The 22,046-nt window shown below is 47.8% G+C and overlaps 1 protein-coding gene and 1 pseudogene across 1 annotated transcript in view; one reads left to right on the top strand and one right to left on the bottom strand.

Annotated features, from left to right (window-relative positions):
* Positions 1-22,046, bottom strand: part of LOC149366977 (uncharacterized) — a 44,480-nt gene that overhangs the window by 16,663 nt on the left and 5,771 nt on the right. The window contains exons 3-4 of the mRNA XM_089572432.1: positions 6,494-6,695; positions 3,355-3,406 (exon numbers count right to left, since the gene is read on the bottom strand). Of these exons, the coding sequence (XP_089428558.1) occupies positions 3,355-3,406; positions 6,494-6,695 (254 nt within the window). The remainder of the gene's footprint in view (positions 1-3,354; positions 3,407-6,493; positions 6,696-22,046) is intronic.
* Positions 19,272-20,565, top strand: LOC149366978 (uncharacterized; annotated as a pseudogene).

Raw genomic sequence — 22,046 nt, forward strand, 5'->3', positions numbered from 1 at the left:
ATGATATGTAGAGAGGACCGATGGGGCCTCTTGCGCACGGGCGGGTGCCTGATCATCCGGGGTCCGGGAGGAGAGTTCTCGGGCCAGCGCATGAACGCGTTCATTACCGGGGATCGAGGAATGCCCAGGGACCCACGACAGAGGAAGCGTTCGGTCGAGAGAGGTGTCTGTGGCAAGAATACGATGTGTTGCCGGCGTCGCCACGCCCTTTAGGTAGTGGCGGTACGCGGCCTGGGAATCTGTGCAAATTTCGGTTGTTTTTGTCAATGGTGGAGTGGGCCAGAGCAAGTGCGATGGCAGCTCCTTCCGCTTCTGTAGGCGAATTAGTCCGGATGGTGGCGGCGGCCCCCACTGTGCCGTCTTCATAGGCTGCGACTGCCGTGAAATGTCCTGTTTTCGAATTTTCTGCCGCGTGGACGTAAAGTATATCGGAGCGGTTGCTGTATTCTGGTCGACATTAGGTGTGAGAATTAGATCAAATGCTCCAGATCTCCAGCTCTAGAGAGATAGACTGCGGCACCGCGCACCGATAGTGGCCAAGGCTCTTAGCTGCTTAACCAGGCCCATTAATGTGCATGCAGATGTTCTAAGGGGTAGGCCCAGCGCTTTCTTATATGCCTTCCGCGGCACTGCCTCTACCTGCTCGACCTCTTGGGATGTAAGGGCTTGGTACGGTAGGCTGTACGGCGCTCTACTTACTACTAGAGCTCGTATCGGTCTGACCGCGTTTCCTCCTCCTTGAAACCTCGTCTGACAAATTCGTTCCTTCCTGCGCTGTCTTTCTGCGCTAACATCCAGTTCCAGTAACGCACTAACCAGCCTATAAAAACATTCTCGCATTAAGTTTCCCTTGAGTTTACCTTGAGGCAAGCATTTCTATCCCTTGACTATTACGGATTCATTGCATTGTCGCGGCTGTAGGGCTACGGACGGAGTTGGGAAAGCTCCCAGCCAGTGCCATTAAGCGCAGTGGCCTATCCCGTTCTGTTCAGCTGCATTTGGCCATTAACTTTCTTTCTTACGCCCCGGATGTTCTTAACGCGCTATTTTGAATGTTGAAACCCATGCGCCACGTGGTGGAAACAAAGAGAACTAGAAGGCTTTGTCCTAAATTCCACTTAATTGGTAGCGAACATTTGAAATCATACAACGAACGGATGAAAGATGAAGAGTAGAGGATTTTGTTCGCGCAGTGCGTGGCTACCAGTTACAACAAATATTTGCATCATTTCCTCTGGTCGTCATCATCATCATCATCAACAGCCTGACTACACCGACTGCAGGGCAAAGGCCTCTGCTATGTCTCTAAAATTAACCCTGTCCTTTGCCAGTTGCGGCCACAGCTGTATCCCCGCAAACTTCTTAATCTCACCCACCCACCTAACTTTCTGCCGTCCGCTGCTACGTTTGACTTCACTTGGAATCCACTCCGTTACCCTTAAAGACCAGAGGTTATCTTGCCTTTGCATTACATGCCCTGCCCCAGCCCATTTCTTCCTCTTGATTTCAACTAGGATGTCATTAACCCGCGTTTGTTCCCTCACCCACTCCACCCTCTTCCGAGCTCTTAACGTTATACCTGTCATTTTCCTTTCCATTGCTCGCGGCGTTGTTCTTAACTTAAGTTGAACCCTCTTTGTTAGCCTCCACGTTTCTGCCCCATAGGTGAGTGCCCGTAAGATACAGGTGTTGTATACTTTGCTCTTGAGGGATATTGGTAAACTACCATTCATGATCTGAGAGAACCTGCCACATGCGCTCCACCCCATTCTTATTCTTCTAGTTATTTCCCTCTCATAATTCGGATCTGCGGTCACTACCGCTGGTATGAGTATTAAATTACATTGTCAAAACTTCTGTTTGAAGAATTTTGAAAACATCAGAATTACTATATAAACCTCAGTTTTGCTGGATTTATCGAAATTACTATAAAAACCTCAATTGTACTGAATTTCAAACAACAGTTTTCATAGGTCTCTTAAAGGTTGGGACTGTAATGATAATTTTCAGTACTTAAGTTGATGAGCAACAAAGGCTGAGTGAGACACCTCCCATTGAAGCCTGCTGTGATGTCTATACGGTGAAATATCTGAAACAAGCACTGGTATCCAGCCTTTTGCGCAGACTCACGTTAAGTAAATATAGCCATTGATCGTGTTCTAAAGCCTCGGTGTAAAATGAACGAACAGCTTTGTAACTAAGATACTCCGGCTCTCTTTAGCAGTGTTCAAAATCAGTCAAGCAAGAGATAGCCCGACATGTGTCCACAGCAATGTGTCGTGTTCTTAGGTAGGCTGCCGGTATGGGCAGGTTGGCAAACACTGCTCGACATGAGGCGAGCAGAGAGACACGGGCGAAAGGCTACCCCCCGCACCACTCCTCCCTAGGTAACAAACACGCAACACTCTGACGCAGACTACAGACACACACTCTCCCCTCACCCCTTACCCTAGCACACTATCATCCCTCCTTCCCCACTCCGGCATGCGCCCTATGCCCAGAACCCTTCGCTTCTTCCCTCCACATCCTTTCCCTTTTACCCTTTTTTATTCGTCTTCTAAAAAAAAAGGTAAAAGAAAACATAAAAGAAAGAGAGAGGTTGCCTGGACTAGCAATGTTTTGCCAGGCTTAACGCCAATTCAAAATAAATGAAAAGTAACTAAATGTTCCAAAGAAGAAAAAAAAATAAGCGAAAAACAGAGCATAAAAAAAACTGAAAAGAAAAGAAAGCAAAACTCTCGTCACAATAAAAGTTAGTCGCAGGCAGATAGCCAAAGCACAGCGTGCAGTCTGCGGAATAAATAATAGTAATAAAAAAAATAGAAAACCCAAGTCACTGCAAAGTCGTGGTCATCGTAACAGTCTAAGAAAGCACTGAGCGCCGGCCCCAAAATAGAAATCAGAAAATTAAGAAACATAATCAAGAGAAAATAAAAAAACGAAGTCACAGTCACACAGTCAAGGACCCTCCCCCGCGGGACCTAGAGAACCTGAAGACCTGGGAGGACTGGGAGACCCTGCTGCGCTCGGAGGACCCGGCCGTGCAGACCATCGCCACCGGCCGGGCTGCCAGTGTTATGCACCTTAGGAACATAAACACTTGAGTGCAGTGGGGTCGTGCGGGGACCCTGGGGCGTGCTCCGGAGTCCTCTTACAATAAAGTTTCTCTCTCTCTCTCCATGTCTTTCTGTGCGATTTCGGTCGAACGCCTTCGTAGGCTCTTTTCTGCCAGGAATTCAAACATATCCGGCGGGCCCCAAGCCAGCGTTGCTGAACTTTCAGGAGATGTGGAAACCCAGCTCAGCAGAATAATGTAAGGTACGCTTTGCATATAAAAATAAGAAGAAAACTCACCCTCTATGCTGTCCTGGTCTACCTTATCGGAAACTATATTGTTGAATTTGGCCTGAAAAAAATGTGAAGAAACAAAATGTGTCACTGGTCGTGACGTGGTTGAATGAAGTCTATAGTTGTCCTTACTTTATTACCCAATCACAAATGCCATTTTATTCATGCATGGCAATATGTATGCAGGCGCAGAAAAGGACAAGTACAGTCGGGGACAAAAGTCTGTGGACCACGTGACCTATATCACCGTGACCACGTGACCTATAGGTAAACGGACCTCATGTCACCTATAACCTCTCATTGACGTCAAAGCCATTGTTCGGCTGTTGAAACCGAAACAGCATTGCAGAAAAATTCGATTATAAATTATTTAGCGGCCGTAGGCCAACACCACATGGCGGTTCATGCATAGTAGTATCTTCCGCATTATTGTAGACAAGAAAACATGCCACCAAATTTGGTGTCTATACTCCTTTAACGGAGAATAGTTATCTTGACTGGTGGCTCTACGCTGTTGCCAGACGATGCGCCGCGTCACACCGGGAGGAGTTTCCCTTCGACCGTCACCGCACTGCGTGCAGAATTACGTCCATCGAGCTATAAATTTGAGCGCGGACATTTTCTAAGCACACGCACGCTAAGAGAACTCTACCAAATGTAATTTTGGAGGAATCCAACTGCCTCTTACTTTACAGTATCACATGCCCGCTTATTGCAGCCACTGAAAAGCTGATGAATCGATTTTAGTTAATTAGGGTCCATATGTATCAGCAGCGCGAACACAAAACGGGAAGCAGGAGAAGATAGTACAGAGCGCTGAACTTCCAACTTTTATTTGAACAAAAACTGAAACCGCACTTCTATGAACACACCAGGTAAAAGCCCACCAGGGGGAGTTATGAAGGCGCGCGATCGAACTGGTACCCACACGATGTCCAGAGCATCAAAAGATAACAAGAATCACTCTATGCAATGAGTTCCATGAAATGAAGCCCGAATGAAATGCGCAAAAAAAGGAAATGGGGGAAAAAAAACAAGGTTGAGTGTGCGCGAATGACAAAAGAGATGGAAAAAATGGAAAAACATGGTTGAAGGCGCGAATTTCGCTGATTTTGGGTCCCAGTTCGATCGCGCGCCTTGATTACTCCCCCTGGTGGGCTTTTACTTGGTGTGTGCATATAAGTGCGGGTTCAGTTTTTGTTCAAATAAAAGTTGGAAGTTCCGCGCTCTGTAATATCTTCTCCTTCTTCTTCCTGTGTTGTGTTCGCGCTGCTGATACATATGAATCGCAACTAACTAGCCCGGCAGATGGTGTTAGTTAATTAGGTACCCGAGAATGTCGATTATTATCTCACTTTGGGTCTCCCTTGTAGCATAACTTATGCGCCGAGGTAGATTTAACGTACCTGCAAGGCCTAATGTCAAGAAATCTATAAAACCTAATTTTGATCACCCTATATATCTTTAGTTCTTTACCCATGACTGAAAATGCAGCATTTTCAGAATTGTTGCACAAGACGAACGCGACATTGGTGAGCGATATAAAACACTTGACCAGTGATTTGGGACATTTACTACTTGACGACTGGTCAGCTGCGACACCTTCTGCACCCGATCCGGGACCCGATCCCGCTCTCTTTATCAGTTACAACATCGCCAGGACCGGGCAACCCCGAGAATCCCGACCCAGACCATCCCGACCGGAGAAATTCTAGAGGCCCGTGTACTGTGCGATGGCAGCGCACGTTAAAGAACCCCAGGTGGTCGAAATTTCCGGAGCTCTTCACTACGGCGTCCCTCATAGCCTGAGTCGCTTCGGGGCGTTAAAGCCCAATAAACAAAACCAAACCATTGCCTGTGCTGCTTGGGATTTATGTGAGATAGTTAGGCTTGGTTTATGATTTGGTTTATGGGGTTTAACGTCCCAAAGCGACTAAGGCTATGAGAGACGGCGTAGTGGAGAGCTCCGGAATGTTCGACCACCTGGGGTTCTTTAACGTGCACTGACATCGCAAAGTACACGGGCCTCTAGAATTTCTCCTCCAAAGAAATTCAACCGCCGCGGCCGGGATCGAACACGCGTCTTTCGGGTCAGCAGCACGAGCACCATAACCACTGAGCCACCGCGGCGGCATGTGAGATAGTTAGTGCGCCACTTACTTTCCTCAAAATCAATTTTTTGTATTAAAAATGTGACGCAACCATTGTGTCGTACACCGTTGCGGGTGTCATATGGTTTCTCGTTCCATGTTGCATACGTCTCTTAGTCGGGTTGGAGGCTAGCTCGCGAGAGGTATTCGAACCGTGTGTCCGAGTGTTTCACTCGGACCTTTGTGCACTCAGTCGCCGCGGTGGCTCAGTGGTCATTGAACTCGACTGCTGACTGGACTGGTTATTGGACTCGACTGCTGCTGACTCCCGGCCGCGCATGCCGAATTTCGATGGAGGCAAAATTCTAGAGGCCCGTGCAGTGTGCGATGTCAGTACACGTTAAAGAACCCCAGGTGGTCGAAATTATTCGGAGCCCTTCAGTACGGCGTCTCTCGTAGCTTGCGTCGCTTTGGGACGTTAAAGCCCATAAACCATGAACCAAACATTTGCGGATTGAGCGTTTGTGGAAGCAACGTTTATTTATTTATAAATACTGCGGTCTTGAACAACAAGACCATCGCAGGTGGGTACATAATTTGTATAACACCAAAGGACAAAAATAAGAAAATAAACAAATACAGCAGACAAGGCGTCACCAGCAGATAAATTACATCACACTGTATCCTTTCACAACATTAGAATACATACACAGTAGTCATCGAGCCAAGCATATAACAGGTTTTGATCATGCGCTTTGAGTAAAACAGCACAGATTACTGAGGAAACGAACACTAAAAAATTCGTCACTTGTTGCAGCAGGGCCTCAAAGTGGGACAAAAAAATTTGTTCTGCTATATGACCAGCAAGATTGTTCCATTCGATAATGGCTCTAGGAAAATAGAATACTTGTAGCAGTTCGTGCTTGTGGATAAAGGTTTTACGGGAAGAGAATGGAGGAGGAGCGTCTCCGTTTCATTTCTTAGTAAGCAACCTGCGTCGGGGTCGAACGCTCACGTAACGCACTAACAACGCACGTTGCGGCGCCTGTACTCACTTTTAAATATCGTCCGTCGAGTTCAACTCCGCTTGAGTAGTAACCAGGAGGTTGAAATGTTGCGTTCTTGAGGTCTTCGATTCCTGTCGACCCGTATTCACGCGCTTTGTCATACTGCACTTTGGTGCCATCCACGATTTGCGCTACATACCAGTCTTTGGCGGTAGTCTTCGCGAAAACGAATTTTACTTTCGTTAGGGCTCTGAAAAGGGAGGCGACAGAAAGAAGTTCAAAATACATGATCATGGAAGTAGGAAGGGGCTGCGTGAAGTGAGTCCCTGCGTCACGTGTGACATTTTCCACACACTGTGCACAGAGACAATGTCAAAAGTTTTCATGAAATAATTCTTGCTACGAAAACATGTGGCATTCGTTGGGCTTGTGGCATCAAGCAAGTGTGCAGACAGGCAAAATGTAAGCGAGAGGAGTACGTGGACGAAGTTCATCCCCCCAACAATAAGAACGATGGAACACGTCGATGTGAATGTGTCTTAGCTTCGACATAATGAGAATAGAGATGTGAAAAGGTTAAAAAAAGTTAGCTGAGGTTTAGCTTTGGCTAAACTGGGGAAGTTGCGTAAGCAGCGCCGCTGCCGCGCGCCAGGTCGCGCTCTCTCGACGCTAGCTGCTTACGCAACTTGCCCGGTTTAACCAGAGGTAAACCTCAGCTAATATTTTGTTTCCGTTCTTAATTTTATTTTTTTTATTTATTTTATTTTATTTATGACACCCGTGCATTCACTAGATGAGCCTTTATGTATTCATGCTGATACCCCGAGCCTTCGTGGCGGAGTGGTAGCGTGTCCGCTTCAAATGCCAAAGGCCCTGGTTCTATTCCCAACCTCGACGCAGTTTGTTTTTCATGTAGTGACGCCGAAACGCTCAAACGGTTGCTATGGCTACGGCGCTCCATCTCTTTGACCTCGCTGCGGCTAAAGGTCAACCGTGGCCACCACCGGGAGCTACGCGACGGCTCGAACCCTGGCGCAGTATAGCTTACGCAATCAAAATTCAGGCGGGCACTTTGTTGACCTAAATTGCGGTGAGGCGGAAGCCTTAAGCCCCAACTCCAACGACACTTCTTGGGCGTACGCGCTCAGCGTCGGCGCTCTTGGCGCCGCGCAACGACAGGCGCTGGCAGCAGTACGCATCTCCATGGTACTAGGCGCTGGCTAGCGCTGCCGCACGCTGCTCGCGCTTGTGCTATAGTGTACTAGATTAGGTGTAGTGGGGCGAGGACTGGAGACGCTGTGAAGCTATAATCCCAGACACGCCTAGGTGGCGCTGCAGTACCTTTCACCTGGGTCATCGTCCGCACTCCCGCATGCTCCCACTCAAGCGGCGTTCTGGCGCGCGCATCGAATGTATTTTATGAAGTCGATTCAACGCTAATTCTATGGACGCTTAAAAGAAAGAAAGCATGCAACACTACATATACTGCTTACAAGTAGGGCTATGCGGAGACTGCGATAAAAACAAGGAACCTTTTACCACACACAGAACAGCATTTATTTTATTCAAAAATATACAGCACTGAAGGAAAAAGTACTGAGAAACCGCAGTTCACGTGCTCCTGCTGAGCTTAAGATGTTTAGCTCGCTGCCGTTTTGTGGCATTTGAGCTATTCAGGCCCTTAATAAGGAAGTGCAAGCGCGTGAGTATGTAAAATGAAACAATTTTTACACTCACTTGTTCCCTGTGCTGATCGCAACCAACACTGTTAGAGCTCAAAAAGTTCGCTTTTACTTGTGACGCAACATCACAGATGCTGTTGGCATGCAGCTCTGTTACACTAAAACATTTAGTGAATATATTTTCGAGTGCAAGCATGAAGTTGTACAGCACTTTTGATGGGTACAACAGTCCACCCCAGTCACATTGCTCAGTAAAGCTTACAGTGTACAGGACTTTATTCTCACCAACGATAAATTAATTCATAAATAGCACATTCAAAACATGCAAACCGCAATAGGAGAAAACACGCAGTAATGCAGTTCGTCATTAAACATCGAAGAATTCACGATACCTGAATGAAAACCCCGATTCTCACCTTTTGATATCACACTTCCTCTGCATTTCGTGCTAAGGACGAGTCCGTCGGCATGAATCAATTGCTTCTCCAGTCCTTTTGTTAGGGACACAGCCACGAAGTCTGCTGGTTTACCCACTCCCTTGCAGATGTATAGGGACTCGGCGTCATCCAGCACACATTTCGCTTCATCCATATCGCGGCAGACTTTCTCAGAGATAAGGGTCCCCCGGCAATATGTTCTACAAATTACTTCACCCGGATTGCAACCACAGTTCACAAAAACAGTCTTCTCGATGACGACAGACTGAGCTTCGCTGTCGTACGAGGCCTGCACGTATGCAGCACCAGCATAATTTGGAAATTTGTGCATAGCCCACTGATTGGTCGGTTTGGGAACATTTTCAATGTCAAATGGAATGGCTGGCTCCACACATTCGTCCGGTTCGCTGGGTTGCGGCGTTGCACAGCAGTCGTGTATGTCTTCATCACAGAATTTCTTTGTTCCGTCATCTTTCGTTGCTTCTTCACACCGCCTCTTCGGTGGCTGTCGATCTCGAGTGGGCTTCTTCGAAAGATACTTCGGAAGGTTCGGCAGTATAGTGGGCACGGCGTCCGGTGAAAGCGATGGCTTTCCACGCGGAAGGCGCACCTCTTTTCCATCAATTACATGCACATAGTCTCTCAAAATGTACTTATCCTCGAAGTGCAACTCACAAAGAGCGTCAGTCACTTCTAAAGCCTTGTCAACGCGATGAAGGTTGCGCTCCCAAATCCGGCGCTTGCATTCGTCATCGGGGACTCCAAACAAAGAAAGTTTTGGCGAGTTTTTAGCGCCACTATACCCCGTCCTGCAACCAGGCGCGAAGCAGTAGTTCCTGCGTCGAGGCTTCATCGTGAAGAAAAAACACAGTACACCACGAACATCGGAGCACAGCGAAGCGTCAACACACAAGAAGCACGTCGAGACAGGCAAGCCGGCAAGCAGCCGCTGCGCCGCGCCGGAATCCCCAGGTGAAAGGCGCAGCTGCGCCACCTCGCGGCCGCTTGAGATTTCTGGGATTTGAGCTTCACGCGCGCAGCCTACCAGGGCCTTCCCTCGGCCCACTACACCTAATCTAGTACACTATACTTGTGCTCACGCTGCTGTGTGGTTGCCAGACCTTACAGGCAGATGCTGCCAAAACAGTCTGACTGCCACAAGCGTTTTCGAGCACATTTCACTCAATCAGCACTCGTCACAAGCAAGATATCGGCTTACCTGTGCTTGGCAGGCTTTGCAGAATCTCCGCTGCCACTTCAAGCCACAATGCTGCCTTTATTAGCTTATTTTTATGGTTTTTATGGCTCTCCTGCCAGAGCGACGGCCGCCTTTCTACTGCGGCGATCAGACTTTCATTTATTATTTTATTTTGCGACATGGCGCGAACAGCGTCGGCACCAAGCAAAAATGTAGACAGCAAGTTTTGAAAAGCGCGCGAAAAGCCGCACCGGATGTCCAGAGAAACGCGTCCTTCCATTGGTGTATGAGAGACGTGACGGTGAGCAGCTTCCGGCGCTCGCGCTAGCGCTGGCGCAGATATCTAGCAGTGACAGATATCGGCGCCTCGCCGAGGTTCGCTGGCGTCTCCTGCAGTGCGCATGCGCAGACCGGTTCTAGCGTACGCCAAGAGCGCCGACGCTGAGCGCGTACGCCCAGGAAGGGCCCTTGGAGTTGGGGCTTTAAGCGCGGTGTTGATGCTTGTGTCACTTATGTGTGAAGATGTTAAGCTTCGCCTCTAAGAGTGGAACGCGATAGCGTTTTTCAACGCTGCCAGGGAGAGAGAGAGAGAGAGAGACTCTTTAATGAAATGCAGAGAATTAACGCTGCCAGGGAGTCCACAGAACGCCATCGCTCGTTCGGCTGTACGCTTTGCTCGTCGGTAAATTGTTTGTTTTTTCGGAGGAAAGGAAATGTATCTGTCTCGCATGTCTCGGTGGACACCTGAATCTCGCCGTAAGGGATGGGATAAAGATGGGAGTGAACGAAGACACCGTATTCACTAGACGAACCTTTGTTCATTCCATACCATCGAGCTGGTATGGCGGAGTGGCTAGCGTGCTGGTCTCGCACAGAAGACCCTGAGGTCTTAAAGGCTTACGCCTTAATAAGCGCTCTATGCCCGCATGCTTCAGAGAGTGAAGGCTTGATTTTGCTGTACTCATGCTGACAGTTCGTCTTGAGCGAGAATAATGCGAGCACAATCGTTTTGAGCTGTTTCGATGAATAGGTTCGCGCGTGTGGACATGAGTTATAAACTGCCATGGCATATTATAGCTTCACACGTTTTCATCCAACGATTTAATAATGTTACTGACGGCTGAAGTGGAGGGGATAAGTTTTCAGAAGCTGCGATGGACATCGCTAAACTTCAAAAGTAGGTTCATGCTAACACTAACTAACATACTGAGTAGCAGTTTATGAAACATGGGAAATGAGATGATAATAAATTTTTACTGACTATATTTATTTATTTATTAATTTATTTAGATATTACCATGAGTTTCAAATTTACAGATGTCAACTCTTAGTCAGCGTTTGTTCCTGAAAAAAAAATCATTTTTATTTGGACCACGATGTATTTAGTAATTTTAAAACAGTTCGCTGAAGCAACCGCGATGTACGATATAGAAGGAAATTTTGCTGTTTCATTTGGCATAATTTCACCCTGTAGAGGGCGGGGTTGCGAGGCTAAGCCTAGCGCAAGTGTGCCCTTCTGTTATACGTGCCTATGTTGCCACCATTTCGTGGAATCTGATGGCAGTGCTTTGGGAGCATCAGACTGCATCCCACAGCCGGCGCAACGGCCAAACGCGAGCGCAAGCAGATGAAACAAGGCACGATGTCAAGACCAGCGGCGAGGCTCGAAGTAGCCGCCATCTTTAAAGGGGCACCGCGATGATTTCCTCAATACCAGTTAATATCATTAAGTAGATTCATCATGCTTTCCAGAGACCAGAGCAAAAAGAATTATTGAAATCGGAGCATGCAAACGAAAGTTATTCCACTCTGAAAATTCGAAATGAAAAGCTCAGACGAAAACGCATTTCACTCGCCCATTTCACTCACCCAGTACCGAGATTGGGCGCTATCAATCAGAACCGCGCCTAGCGCACACGCAGCGGAAGCGTGCATGCAGTTGTTGCTTTGTCGAGGCTGTAAACAGCCGCGCATTTTGACGGCTTCTTCCCCCCGTGTACCCCGTGTACGCGACGCTTTAGTGAGGGCAGGGGTGACTAACGACAAAGGAAGCTCCCCGAAGTTTCTTTTTTAGTCGGACTGGAAGGCTGTCAGCGGTAGCCCCCCTCCCCCTCAAACTCGACTCCCGTCTCATGTCCGGCCTTTCTCTTCACAATTTTGGGCAAGGTGTGTCGACTGGCTTTTTTTTTTCGCTGCCGTCTTGGTATGGTCACGGCCGGTTTCGACGCGCTCGCTTTCTGGTTTGAGCCAACGTTTTTTGAACAGCGCTGGCCGCCACGAAGATTTGAAGCGGAATGGAAAGTGTCGCCCCTAGCTGTAGTCTTGTTAGTTTTCGTTCGCTTTCCCTGCTTCTTTCCAGTTTTTGTGGCATCCGAAAAGCTTTCAGTACTGAGAGACATAATATTTTGGATCCATTTCGCAAGTATAAAGGAACGATATGCAAACTGGACGCCCAACCAATGAGAAAGGCAGTGCCCTATCTGGATGCCGCCTCGTTTCCGCTGCTGCAAATGGCCGTCGCGTTGCGACACCATCGGCTCGAAACAAGCATTTCTAGCGAAGATTAAAATATCAAATATTATGATTTCGGGGATCTCATGACGTATTCAAGACTCACAATGTCCCTTACTCTGCATACAAAGAATAAAGACCCCATGCTTTATCTACGTCGCAGGGCACCTTTAAGAGATGACACCTGTGGACCGGCTCCTGATTTCGATGGAAGCTTTCACGTCAATCATGACTCAGGCTTCATCACCTGCCCTTCTTAGCTGTATAATGAATTGCAGGTCCATTCATGCCACAGCTTTCAAATAGGCGCTTTAACTGGTACTGCCACCGTCGATTCCGCAAGCCTCTAACGTTAAGGGTAGCGACCTCAAATGCAATGACCCCCGCCATTTTTTGCATGTACATTATTCAGCTCCATCCGCCAGGAGGGGGGGGGGGCGCCGGCGCTGAACTGGCAGCCTTTCGGGCTGTCATTGCCTTCTTTTTACAACCCAACCTTCCTTTGCCGTCCGCCGCTGATACCATGCTCGGATCTCCGCTCTCACCGAGATCCTCCCTTATAAAAATGGTCTCTAGACAGTATATTGTTCTTATTGGCTCTATTGACTTCCTATAGATATTGCTTTTGTCTATTCATAGTCTATAGACTGTCTATAGATAAATGTCTACTAAAAGTGTATGGCCATACATCTATGGATTGTCCATAGACTGTCTATAGCATTTGTATTGTCCACAGATTGTTCTCTAGGATTTGTCTATAGACACTCTATAGACTTTGAAGACAGAAGTCTATACACACTCTATAGACTGTCTAAAACTTCTTTGTAAGGGCTCATGTGACCACAGGACGCTTCAGAGGCATGCTGCTGTCCATGGAGAGCTCTGAGGTGCCTGAGGCTTCCGCCCATGATGTTGGGAGCACCACATCTCTCGCGTCTCGAAGATCGGCCGGTAGCTCTTTGCAGACGCCGGCTGGGGACTCCCGACGTGTCGTACTCCCCCCCCCCCCCCCCCCCCCCACGCCGCAGCACCGAGGGAACAGACTGGAGGGAACAGACCGAGGGAACGCGCACCCGCTGGCTCCTCGGCAGCTTCCGGTGCCTGATCTTGAGACACTTGTACCGTTTAGCCAGCTCAAGATCAGGTTGAAGCCATATTGAAGCCGGCCAGAGTCCGGAGGCTCGGGGTCGGGAGGTTCAGTAGGTGACGGCTTGGTGTCTTGTGAGTTATTAATGCGCATTATTGCTTCACGTGAAACTTCAGTGTTCAACTCTCCGGAAGCGTCCACAACGTCTGAAATGTCCATGACGTGCTCCGAGATCTTCTTTGAACCAGTAGCCCTGGCGTAACCTTTCGGCATACGTCATGACACAGACCCGCCGCGCGCGGCGGCTCAGTGGTTATGGCGCTCGGCTGCTGAGCCGAAAGACGCGGGTTCGATCCAAGCCGCGGCGGCCGAATTGTGATGGAGGCGAAATTCTAGAGGTCCGTGTACTGTGCGATGTCAGTGCACGTTAAAGAACCTCAGGCGGTCGAAATTACCGGAGCCCTTCACTATGGTGTCCCTCATAGCCTGAGTCGCTTTGGGACGTTAAACCCTAATAAACCAAACCAAACGTCATGACACAGGTATCCACTGTGTGACCAAAACGACGACACTGCCGCTGGATGTATGCAACACTGCTTCGGTTTGGTTTGGTTTGGTTTATGGGGATAACGTCCCAAAGCGACTAAGGCTATGAGAGACGCCGTAGTGGAGGGCTCCGGAAATTTCGACCACCTGGGGTTCTTTAACGTGCACTGACATCGCACAGTACACGGGCCTCTAGAATTTCTCCTCCAAAGAAATTCTAGCCGCCGCGGCCGGGATCGAACCCGCGTCTTTCGGGTCAGCAGCCGAGCACCATAACCTCTGAGCCTCCGCGGAGGCGCAACACTGCTTCACCGAAGATACAGTGGAGGCCTGCCCGGTATGATTACCAAGGCCTGAATACCAAATACACTGAAGATGTGGGGAAGGCTGGAAGATGAACCCCATCTTTCAGCGCCATAGAGATCTTACGGTTTGCCGTCTCTTTATGCTGCTTCCCAAGGCAGCGCCACTTTTCCTGCCTTTCTCTTTTCACTCCGCAGCCGATCACGCCTGGTGTTAAACTGCAATACACTCTCGTGCTGTTCATTGCACATCGTAGTCTTCATCAACTTCCATCTGTGGCGCGAACAGATAATAAAAAAAATTCAGGGGGAACTTTGGCTCTCTAAAGTGCTGCAAGGCGAAAACCTTCCCTGGCGAACTGTTTGACATTGACTGCGAGACTGTTTGTGCTGTACTAGTGCTTTATTTGTCTACACACTTTGATTACACGTTACAACTACACACTCTGACTGCCGAATTTGACTGCCTCTTTAGCACGACTCTTTCTCTGCTTCGATCAGTTCGGTTTTATCCATGGCTCTGTTCGCAGTAGGGCCATTTTTTTTACCTACACTGGCTACACTAGTGTAGCCAGTGTTATTGATTTCATTATACACTTGCTACACCAGTGTAGCCAGTGTAGGTAAAAAAAATGACCCTAGTAATGAGGTATAATGTCACCCACTAGAGTGCCTCGATGCCAGCGCCGCCGTACAGGGTGGAGACAACATCGCGGGCGCCGCCATATTGAATCACACGGGATCAGCTGAGCCAGCGTGTGTAACGGCGCCACTCTTACTTTCGGCGGGCGTGAGAGTGCTTTTGACTGGAACTGTCTTTTTGATCAACATCGCACTGCGTATCTTTTCACTCATAATAGCCATTTTAACATCCGAGGGTCGAAGACGTAATTGCATGACTTAATTTTACAGCCCCAGGTGGTCGAGGTTGAACATTTACTGTTCCGTCTGTTGGTTTGAAAAACGCGCTAATATTTTAAAGATCTGTTGCCGGGCAGGTGATGCTGCTCCATGCGGATAGAAGAAATTGCTGCCTCTTTTTTTTCATGATATTTTGGATTTTAATTCCCATGTTCTGTTAACGCCCGCGTGTCGTCAGCCGCTCGAGCGCTGCGGCTGGTTTCGCTATCGTCGTGCGGGCTGTTTCCGCTTCTTCTGCTCGCAAAAACTGGTGTCTGTTTGCTTTCTAATCTTTCAAAGGGTAACTGCGAGTTGCTCGCCCGTTTATTGCTCACAAAGGCGCAATTACATCTGCTTATGGGGCGGGCGCTGGTTTATACAAATGATGCCGCCGTACACCGACGTTGCCACTGCTCCTGCGTTTTCTTTCTCGAGGCCAAAAAAAACGAATCGCCCCTCGTTGGCGATAGTATAAAGGATTATTGGAAGTTTCTCACTCGTTTCGTTTTTATGAGGGGCGCACAACCACCGAATGTTCTTGCGTGCGCACGCATGGACACTTCGCTTGCGCCCTGGACATACGCACCAGTTGCTCTCCTGCGATTCCTCAGTTTGTGAAACACAATTCTACATATATTTTTCATATTTATTTTATTCAAGCCAATCGGTATTCATTAATAAACCATGCATGTAAACCTGCTCAAAAAAGATTGGATTTTAGTCATTAAAAAAACTGCAGTAATAAATTGTGTGCTGATGGGTTAGGCTGTTCGAAAAATAACTCCTACCTAAAAGTTGATCTTTATTACTGAGGAAGACAAATATGTAACATAGCCTTTCAGCCTACCCTCTTACAGAGTATACAGAAACAAAACAAAATATAATGCAAATTAATCATTTAATGCCAACTGTAATTGCAGGTCATGACAAAAACACGAAGTACAATATAAGCAAGCAAGACATTGGGACAGAAAAGAGGCATGTGCCGTGGGGTGTAACCTTAAAGGAAAACATAAAAGAAAAGCATGAAAAAAGGTTCAAACCACGAAATAAGTCAACAAGATTTAGGGGGAAAATGTTGTTGTGTACAGTGTGGTGCAACCTTCGCCGCAAACATGAAAACCAAGTATGAAAAAAAAGATGCAAACCACGAAATAGCAGAACTAGACAGAGTGGTAAGAAAGCACAGTGAGGTGTAACATTTAAACCAATGTACTCTAGAGCTTATCCCGCTTTACTTGAGCTTCCCATTTTTTCCTTCGCTCGGAGGCTCGGGGGAAGCGAAAACAGCGTAGGCCTTTACGCGTTGACCCGGCGCACATTGCCACACAACAACCCGTCATGCTGTCTCGGTGGATTTGACAAGCTCCTCAGTCATGCGGTAAAACACTGTCAAACAAATAAAGCCACCAGCGATCGCCCGCAGCCACTGGGGCTCGAAAAACGGAAGCTCACCTGCTTGCATCAAGCAAATGAGACCAGCCCGACCGACCGCTGTGATTCAAAATGGCGCCGCAAAGAGAGAGAGGCGGCGTTGGAGCGGTCAAAGGATGGCACCACCCTGAACGGCGGCGCTGGCATCGAGTCACCCTATCACCCACTAAAGTCACTGGAACTCTGAAAGTACCGCAACCAGCAGGCGGCGCGCGGGCAACATTGGGGTGTTGTTGCCAGAGATGGTCCAGCGCGGCGAGCGCGTCGTCTGCTAGGCGAAGAAAGTCTCCCTTGCGGCCGCCTTGTTGATCGGTTTTGCGCAAAAATTAATCAATGAAAATATTCATGATTGAGAGCTTAGATGAAGTGAAGGTTTCGAAAACCTTGAAAGCGTCCCACGACAGCTGCGCAGCCTCTCGTATTCTTGAGCCCATGGATGTGAGCTAACAACGCAAGAAGCAGGCTTGTCCTATCGCTTCCGTGAGAGGTTCGCAAATGCATATTTTCGGGACCCGGAAAACCTTAAAGCCGGCAGGCTGCGTATATACGAGTGGGATATAGCAAAACGTTTAGTAAATCGGTTCACTTGGAAGTCTGATGCGTATAAAACGTTCCCTGTGCGCTTGCTGTTTCCTGCCGCCTGTTCCTCCCTCCGTGTGGTCAGTCGCCGCTCGGAGGCTTGTGGGAGGTAGTTGGGCGACCCCAAGGTCGACGACGGGGCCAACGCTCTAACTGTGCGGCCAGATAGCCAGATAGCATGCGGACGCGCTGTGGCTGTATTTCGATAGGCGAAATACAAACACTCCCGTGCGCAGTGCGATGTAAGTACGCGTTAAATAACTCCAGATGGCATAAATTCTCCCACTGCGCTCCACTTCGGCACCCCTCATAGCTATCGTGTCACTTCGGGACGTTAAACTCCACAATTTATTATTTTTATTTAAGCCTCATTAGCCGATATCGATGAGCAGCAGGGATAAAAAATCTCGTAAAGCAACGTCTTCGAAGACATTTATAGCGGTCACACCCACACAGACACACGACGCACAGAGACACGCACGCACACAGACACACACGGTGCACAAAGACACGCGCGCACACAGATACGCACGCAGACACACGCACTGACAGACACGCATACACAGACACACGCGGTGCACAAAGACACGCGCGCACTGACAGAGACACGCATACACAGACACACGCGGCGCACAAAGACGCCCACACAGATACGCACGCAGACACACGCATACACAGACAAACGCGGTGCACAGATATGCACGCAGACACACGCATACACAGACACACGCGGTGCACAAAGACACGCGCACACACAGATACGCACGCAGACGCACGCACTGAGAGAGACACGCATACGCAGACACACGCACGCACACAGACACGCGCGCGCGCAGCATACATGCGCGCACACAGAGACAGGAGCGCGCACAGAGACACGCACACAGACACACACTCAGATAGAGGCACAGACACGCGCGCGCACACACACACGCACGCACACAGACACACGCACACAGACGCGATACTGAACGTGCTAATTCGTAACATACGCCGTCCAACCACATCGGAAGCACTGCGCTTCTCGGCTCCTAGAGCGAGTGGACCATCTATGGAGGCGCATAATCACGTGATTGCAACTGGCCAATAGGCGGCGCGGCGGCGAAGAGAAAACAGCTGCGGTACTTTCAGAGTTCCAGTGACTTTATCACCCACGGACGCCTTACGCCCCCTATCGGAGTGGACGACAACTCTTTTATTAGTTGTCGTGTACTCCGACAGGGGGCGTAAGGCGCCCGTGGGTTTCCTCATTACTTGGAATCCGCGCACTCTGACGTTATAACCATTTCGACCAACTGAAAAGCGTGATACCTGTGCTGACAACCTTCAGTCGACAACGGTGAGGCATTAAAGTCTTCCGCCTTAAAATCCGCTTAACCCCGATCATAGTTGAACCTGAGTCTAATATTGTCGCCAGACGTGCCGAGGACCCAGAAAAGCAGAACCATGAACCAACCAGGATAAACACACGCTTTCGCACGTCTTCTCGCAGGGGGGTAAAGCGCGGCGAGGAGGTTGTGATACACTCGAGCAGCGCCATCTTGTTACTCCCATAGTTGCCTGTACTTTTTTGTGGTTCGTGGTATTGAAAATTTAGCGATCATTTTCAACGTATCAACACAGAACACATTAAAAATAAACCTCTTGAACTGTAAACGTCGAAGAGTGTGCTTAAGCGTTACACTTAATTCTTTTATTGTTCTAAACATTGAAATATGCAGACGTGTGTCAGAGAACTTACGTAAGTTTCGTTTTCGTTTCGTGGGCTATAGCAGCTGTAGGTTACCGAGAGATGCTAGTTCATTGCTACCTACAGCGTAGACTTCAGGACAGAATTAAGATACGGCAGTTTAATACGCCCAATACGCACTGCATTACACACCTCTCCGCGCCATGTCTACTTCGGAATCACTCACTCCCGCCGCTCGGTCCGCGGTCTTTCGCACGAGCGTTGGCTTCTCTGCTGGTTTTGATTTTCGATGTCTGATTCGGTGCCGGGAAAGCACTGCAGACGCCAGTCGCCTCCGGTGCGCATATTGGTCGAACGTATTTCTCGTGCGCACGTCGGTCGATCGCGTACAAGAAACTGGACGCTAGACCCGTCGGCAGCGTTCGCGGCGAAATGCCGGCGCTTGCTGGCGAATTGCCGTAGGCACGCACCACGCTGTGACTCCGCGCGACGCTATCTACCGCTTTGCCTCGCTCTTGGACAGAGTTTCAGAAGAATGCCGCCATCGTGCATCATATGCAAAACAAGGTGTCAAAAGCGATCGGGCATTTCGCTTCATGTGTGAGCAATGTTCTTCTCTGGAAAATTCATAACGGCACTGTCGCGCGTTTTTTTCGTTAAGATTTTTTTGTACGCATGCAGCACGCTTGACAAGCATTAATTCGTGGAGCCTTACGTTTAGTGGTATATATTACAGGCCTGGCAGTGAAACAGTATATGAATTCCTCAGAACAACAAAAACTTTCTTCAAAAGTGGCTAAGAACTATTACGACACCACTGCCTAGTTACATATAGGGCAGAGGATCTGATCAAGACATTTTGAGCTGTCACGCTTTTACAGCAGCCACACCAGGCACTTTTTGAAACCAGATGCAGTGCTAACGATATTCCAAAGGGTACATAGTGAACAGGTAGGTGCAAATTGTGGCTGCTCTCTGTTTATGTCTAGTAGAAGCTGCATTCAGTGTGAAATTTTAATGCTTGTTACGAGCGAGTTTTGCAAATTATGCTGAACCTAGCTACAGCCTTTACAGCCAAATCGTAAGTAAAAAGAGGTAAACTTAACTTTTCAACAAAACTAAAATTTACTAACTGGTATGTCAGTACGAAAGTAAAGACAGGAATGCAGCATAAAAAGAATGAGGTTCATGATAAATTAAATGGATCATGTATCAGCTGTTCAGAGTGGTGCACTAGATGGGAGGGTTTACGCAGGAGAGACTGTGTGTTAGGCATGTCTACATTATTATACAGAATTCTGACAGAGGTCGTGGTGTCTCACCAAGTCCATCTGCGTAGGGTGATAAGTTATAATACAGTGAGTGCCTCAGTTCGTGCAATACTTTTACTTCAGGTTACAAGCACACCTCACAGTGCTATTTCAGGATTGCAGTGTTTGCCACTTATGTGACAGCAAAAACGCAAGCAGGTAAGGTTAGGTGAGCAGAAAGGCCAATGCTTCAGGCAACAAATTTTTATCTCAGGGTATATCTATGTAGGAGCACGCAAGCTCAGAAGCAGACAGTTCACAGACAGTGTCCTCAACCCCCTCACGAGCTCAGTCAACCTTGAGGAAGCTGCCACGCTTGCAGGTAAAACACAATGAATCCGAATGCTGGTATCTCCGGTAAAGTAAATGTTTTTACTTCAGGCCATTAGTGTGACAAAGTATCTCAGCCAACCGGTCACCTCACCTATATGCAAATCTGGCTAAGAAGTGCTTGAAGCTGGGCTTGTTGGCGCATATTCGTGAAAGACATGAGAGCGCAAAACCAATCTATGCGATCAAGAGCACGGATAAGGGCAAAGGCTATATAAACGTTCTTCTTTGAATAAATCATGTTGAAAGTGCAGCGCTCGTCCTGTTCCCTTACTCGTCCGTGTTGCCGTTTTGCGCTCTCATGTCTTTCACGTATATGCAAATCCACCTGCAAGCACTTGCTCACACCCACAACAAAGTCCCCACGCAAGCGAAAGTAGGCGAGATGCTTCAGATAAATAGCTAGAACCTCAGGTCAAAACTGGTTTTGCTTGTGGACAAGTCTACACCACAAACCCCCAGCTCAACAGCAGCATCATCAGGGAAATCTCCACGCAAGTGCTTGCAGGTAACATAAAAAAGGTAGAAGATGCACTGTGTCCTCTGACAAGCCAAATTTGCACTTGGGATATGAAGCACGTTGCAGAAGAGGATTTTTGATTAATTTCAATCCCTGAGGTTATTGTACATGCCACAAATGTATTACAAAATACAGAGTACCAGCTGTTCCAGCAAGCCGTACTGTATATTCTCTTAAATGCTCTTCCATCACACAATCAAAACTTGGCATTCAATAACTGTTGATACAGAAACAGTAGTGGGGTAGCTTCACCAGTGGATTGAAGGAATGAACCTGGCCAATGTGCTTGTTTGTGAAGTAGAATCCCAGTGTCAAATTCAGGCCTGCATTCCTTTAGATTGCAAATATCTCGTGTTGTGTCTTATGTCAGATAAATGGCAATGATACGCCAAACGCAAGGTAAATGTGTCTCTTGACTGTAGTAGAGGAAATAAGATTCTTTAATGCAGTTTCTAAAACACACCTTATACTTGTGATGCAAAAACACTGCAAAGGTCACTGAAGTGTTCAGCAAGTACTCACTCATTTATTAATGTTAAAACAATCTAAATACAAAGCAGTTGCACATTTAAGCTTTTACACAGGCACTCATGTGCATTCTGAAGGTCTGATTTTTTGGTTTTGTGGGGTTTAACATCCAAGAGTGGCACAGGCTACGAGGGACACTATTTCTGAAGGGATGTGCACAAGACGCACAGTTGTGCTATAAATAACAGGCATGATGAAGAGTGACATGGAACATTTATTCCAACATTGTTCATGCGAAATCATTGTATTAAGATACTAAGTAGGAAGACGCTTTGTTTTTAAGCACCAACAATATCGCATCAAGGCAGCCCTATTAGGTGTCGAACAGTTAAGAGCACAGGTCTTGCCACTGTTTCTATTTTTTTTTTCATGTGCATTCTTCGAGCATGTGAACAGATGTGCAAGGTATTGAATGTTACATCGTGCATGACTGAGGCATCATTTACATGCTATATTTATTTGTCTCGTGTACAACAGTAATATCAGTGAATTTATAGAAAAAATAAAAAACGCATTCACAAACATAACTGCTCAAGTTAAATAACTG

Source organism: Amblyomma mixtum, chromosome 1 (assembly GCF_055824585.1).
Source record: "Amblyomma mixtum isolate Tamu chromosome 1, ASM5582458v1, whole genome shotgun sequence".
NCBI classification, from domain to species: domain Eukaryota; kingdom Metazoa; phylum Arthropoda; class Arachnida; order Ixodida; family Ixodidae; genus Amblyomma; species Amblyomma mixtum.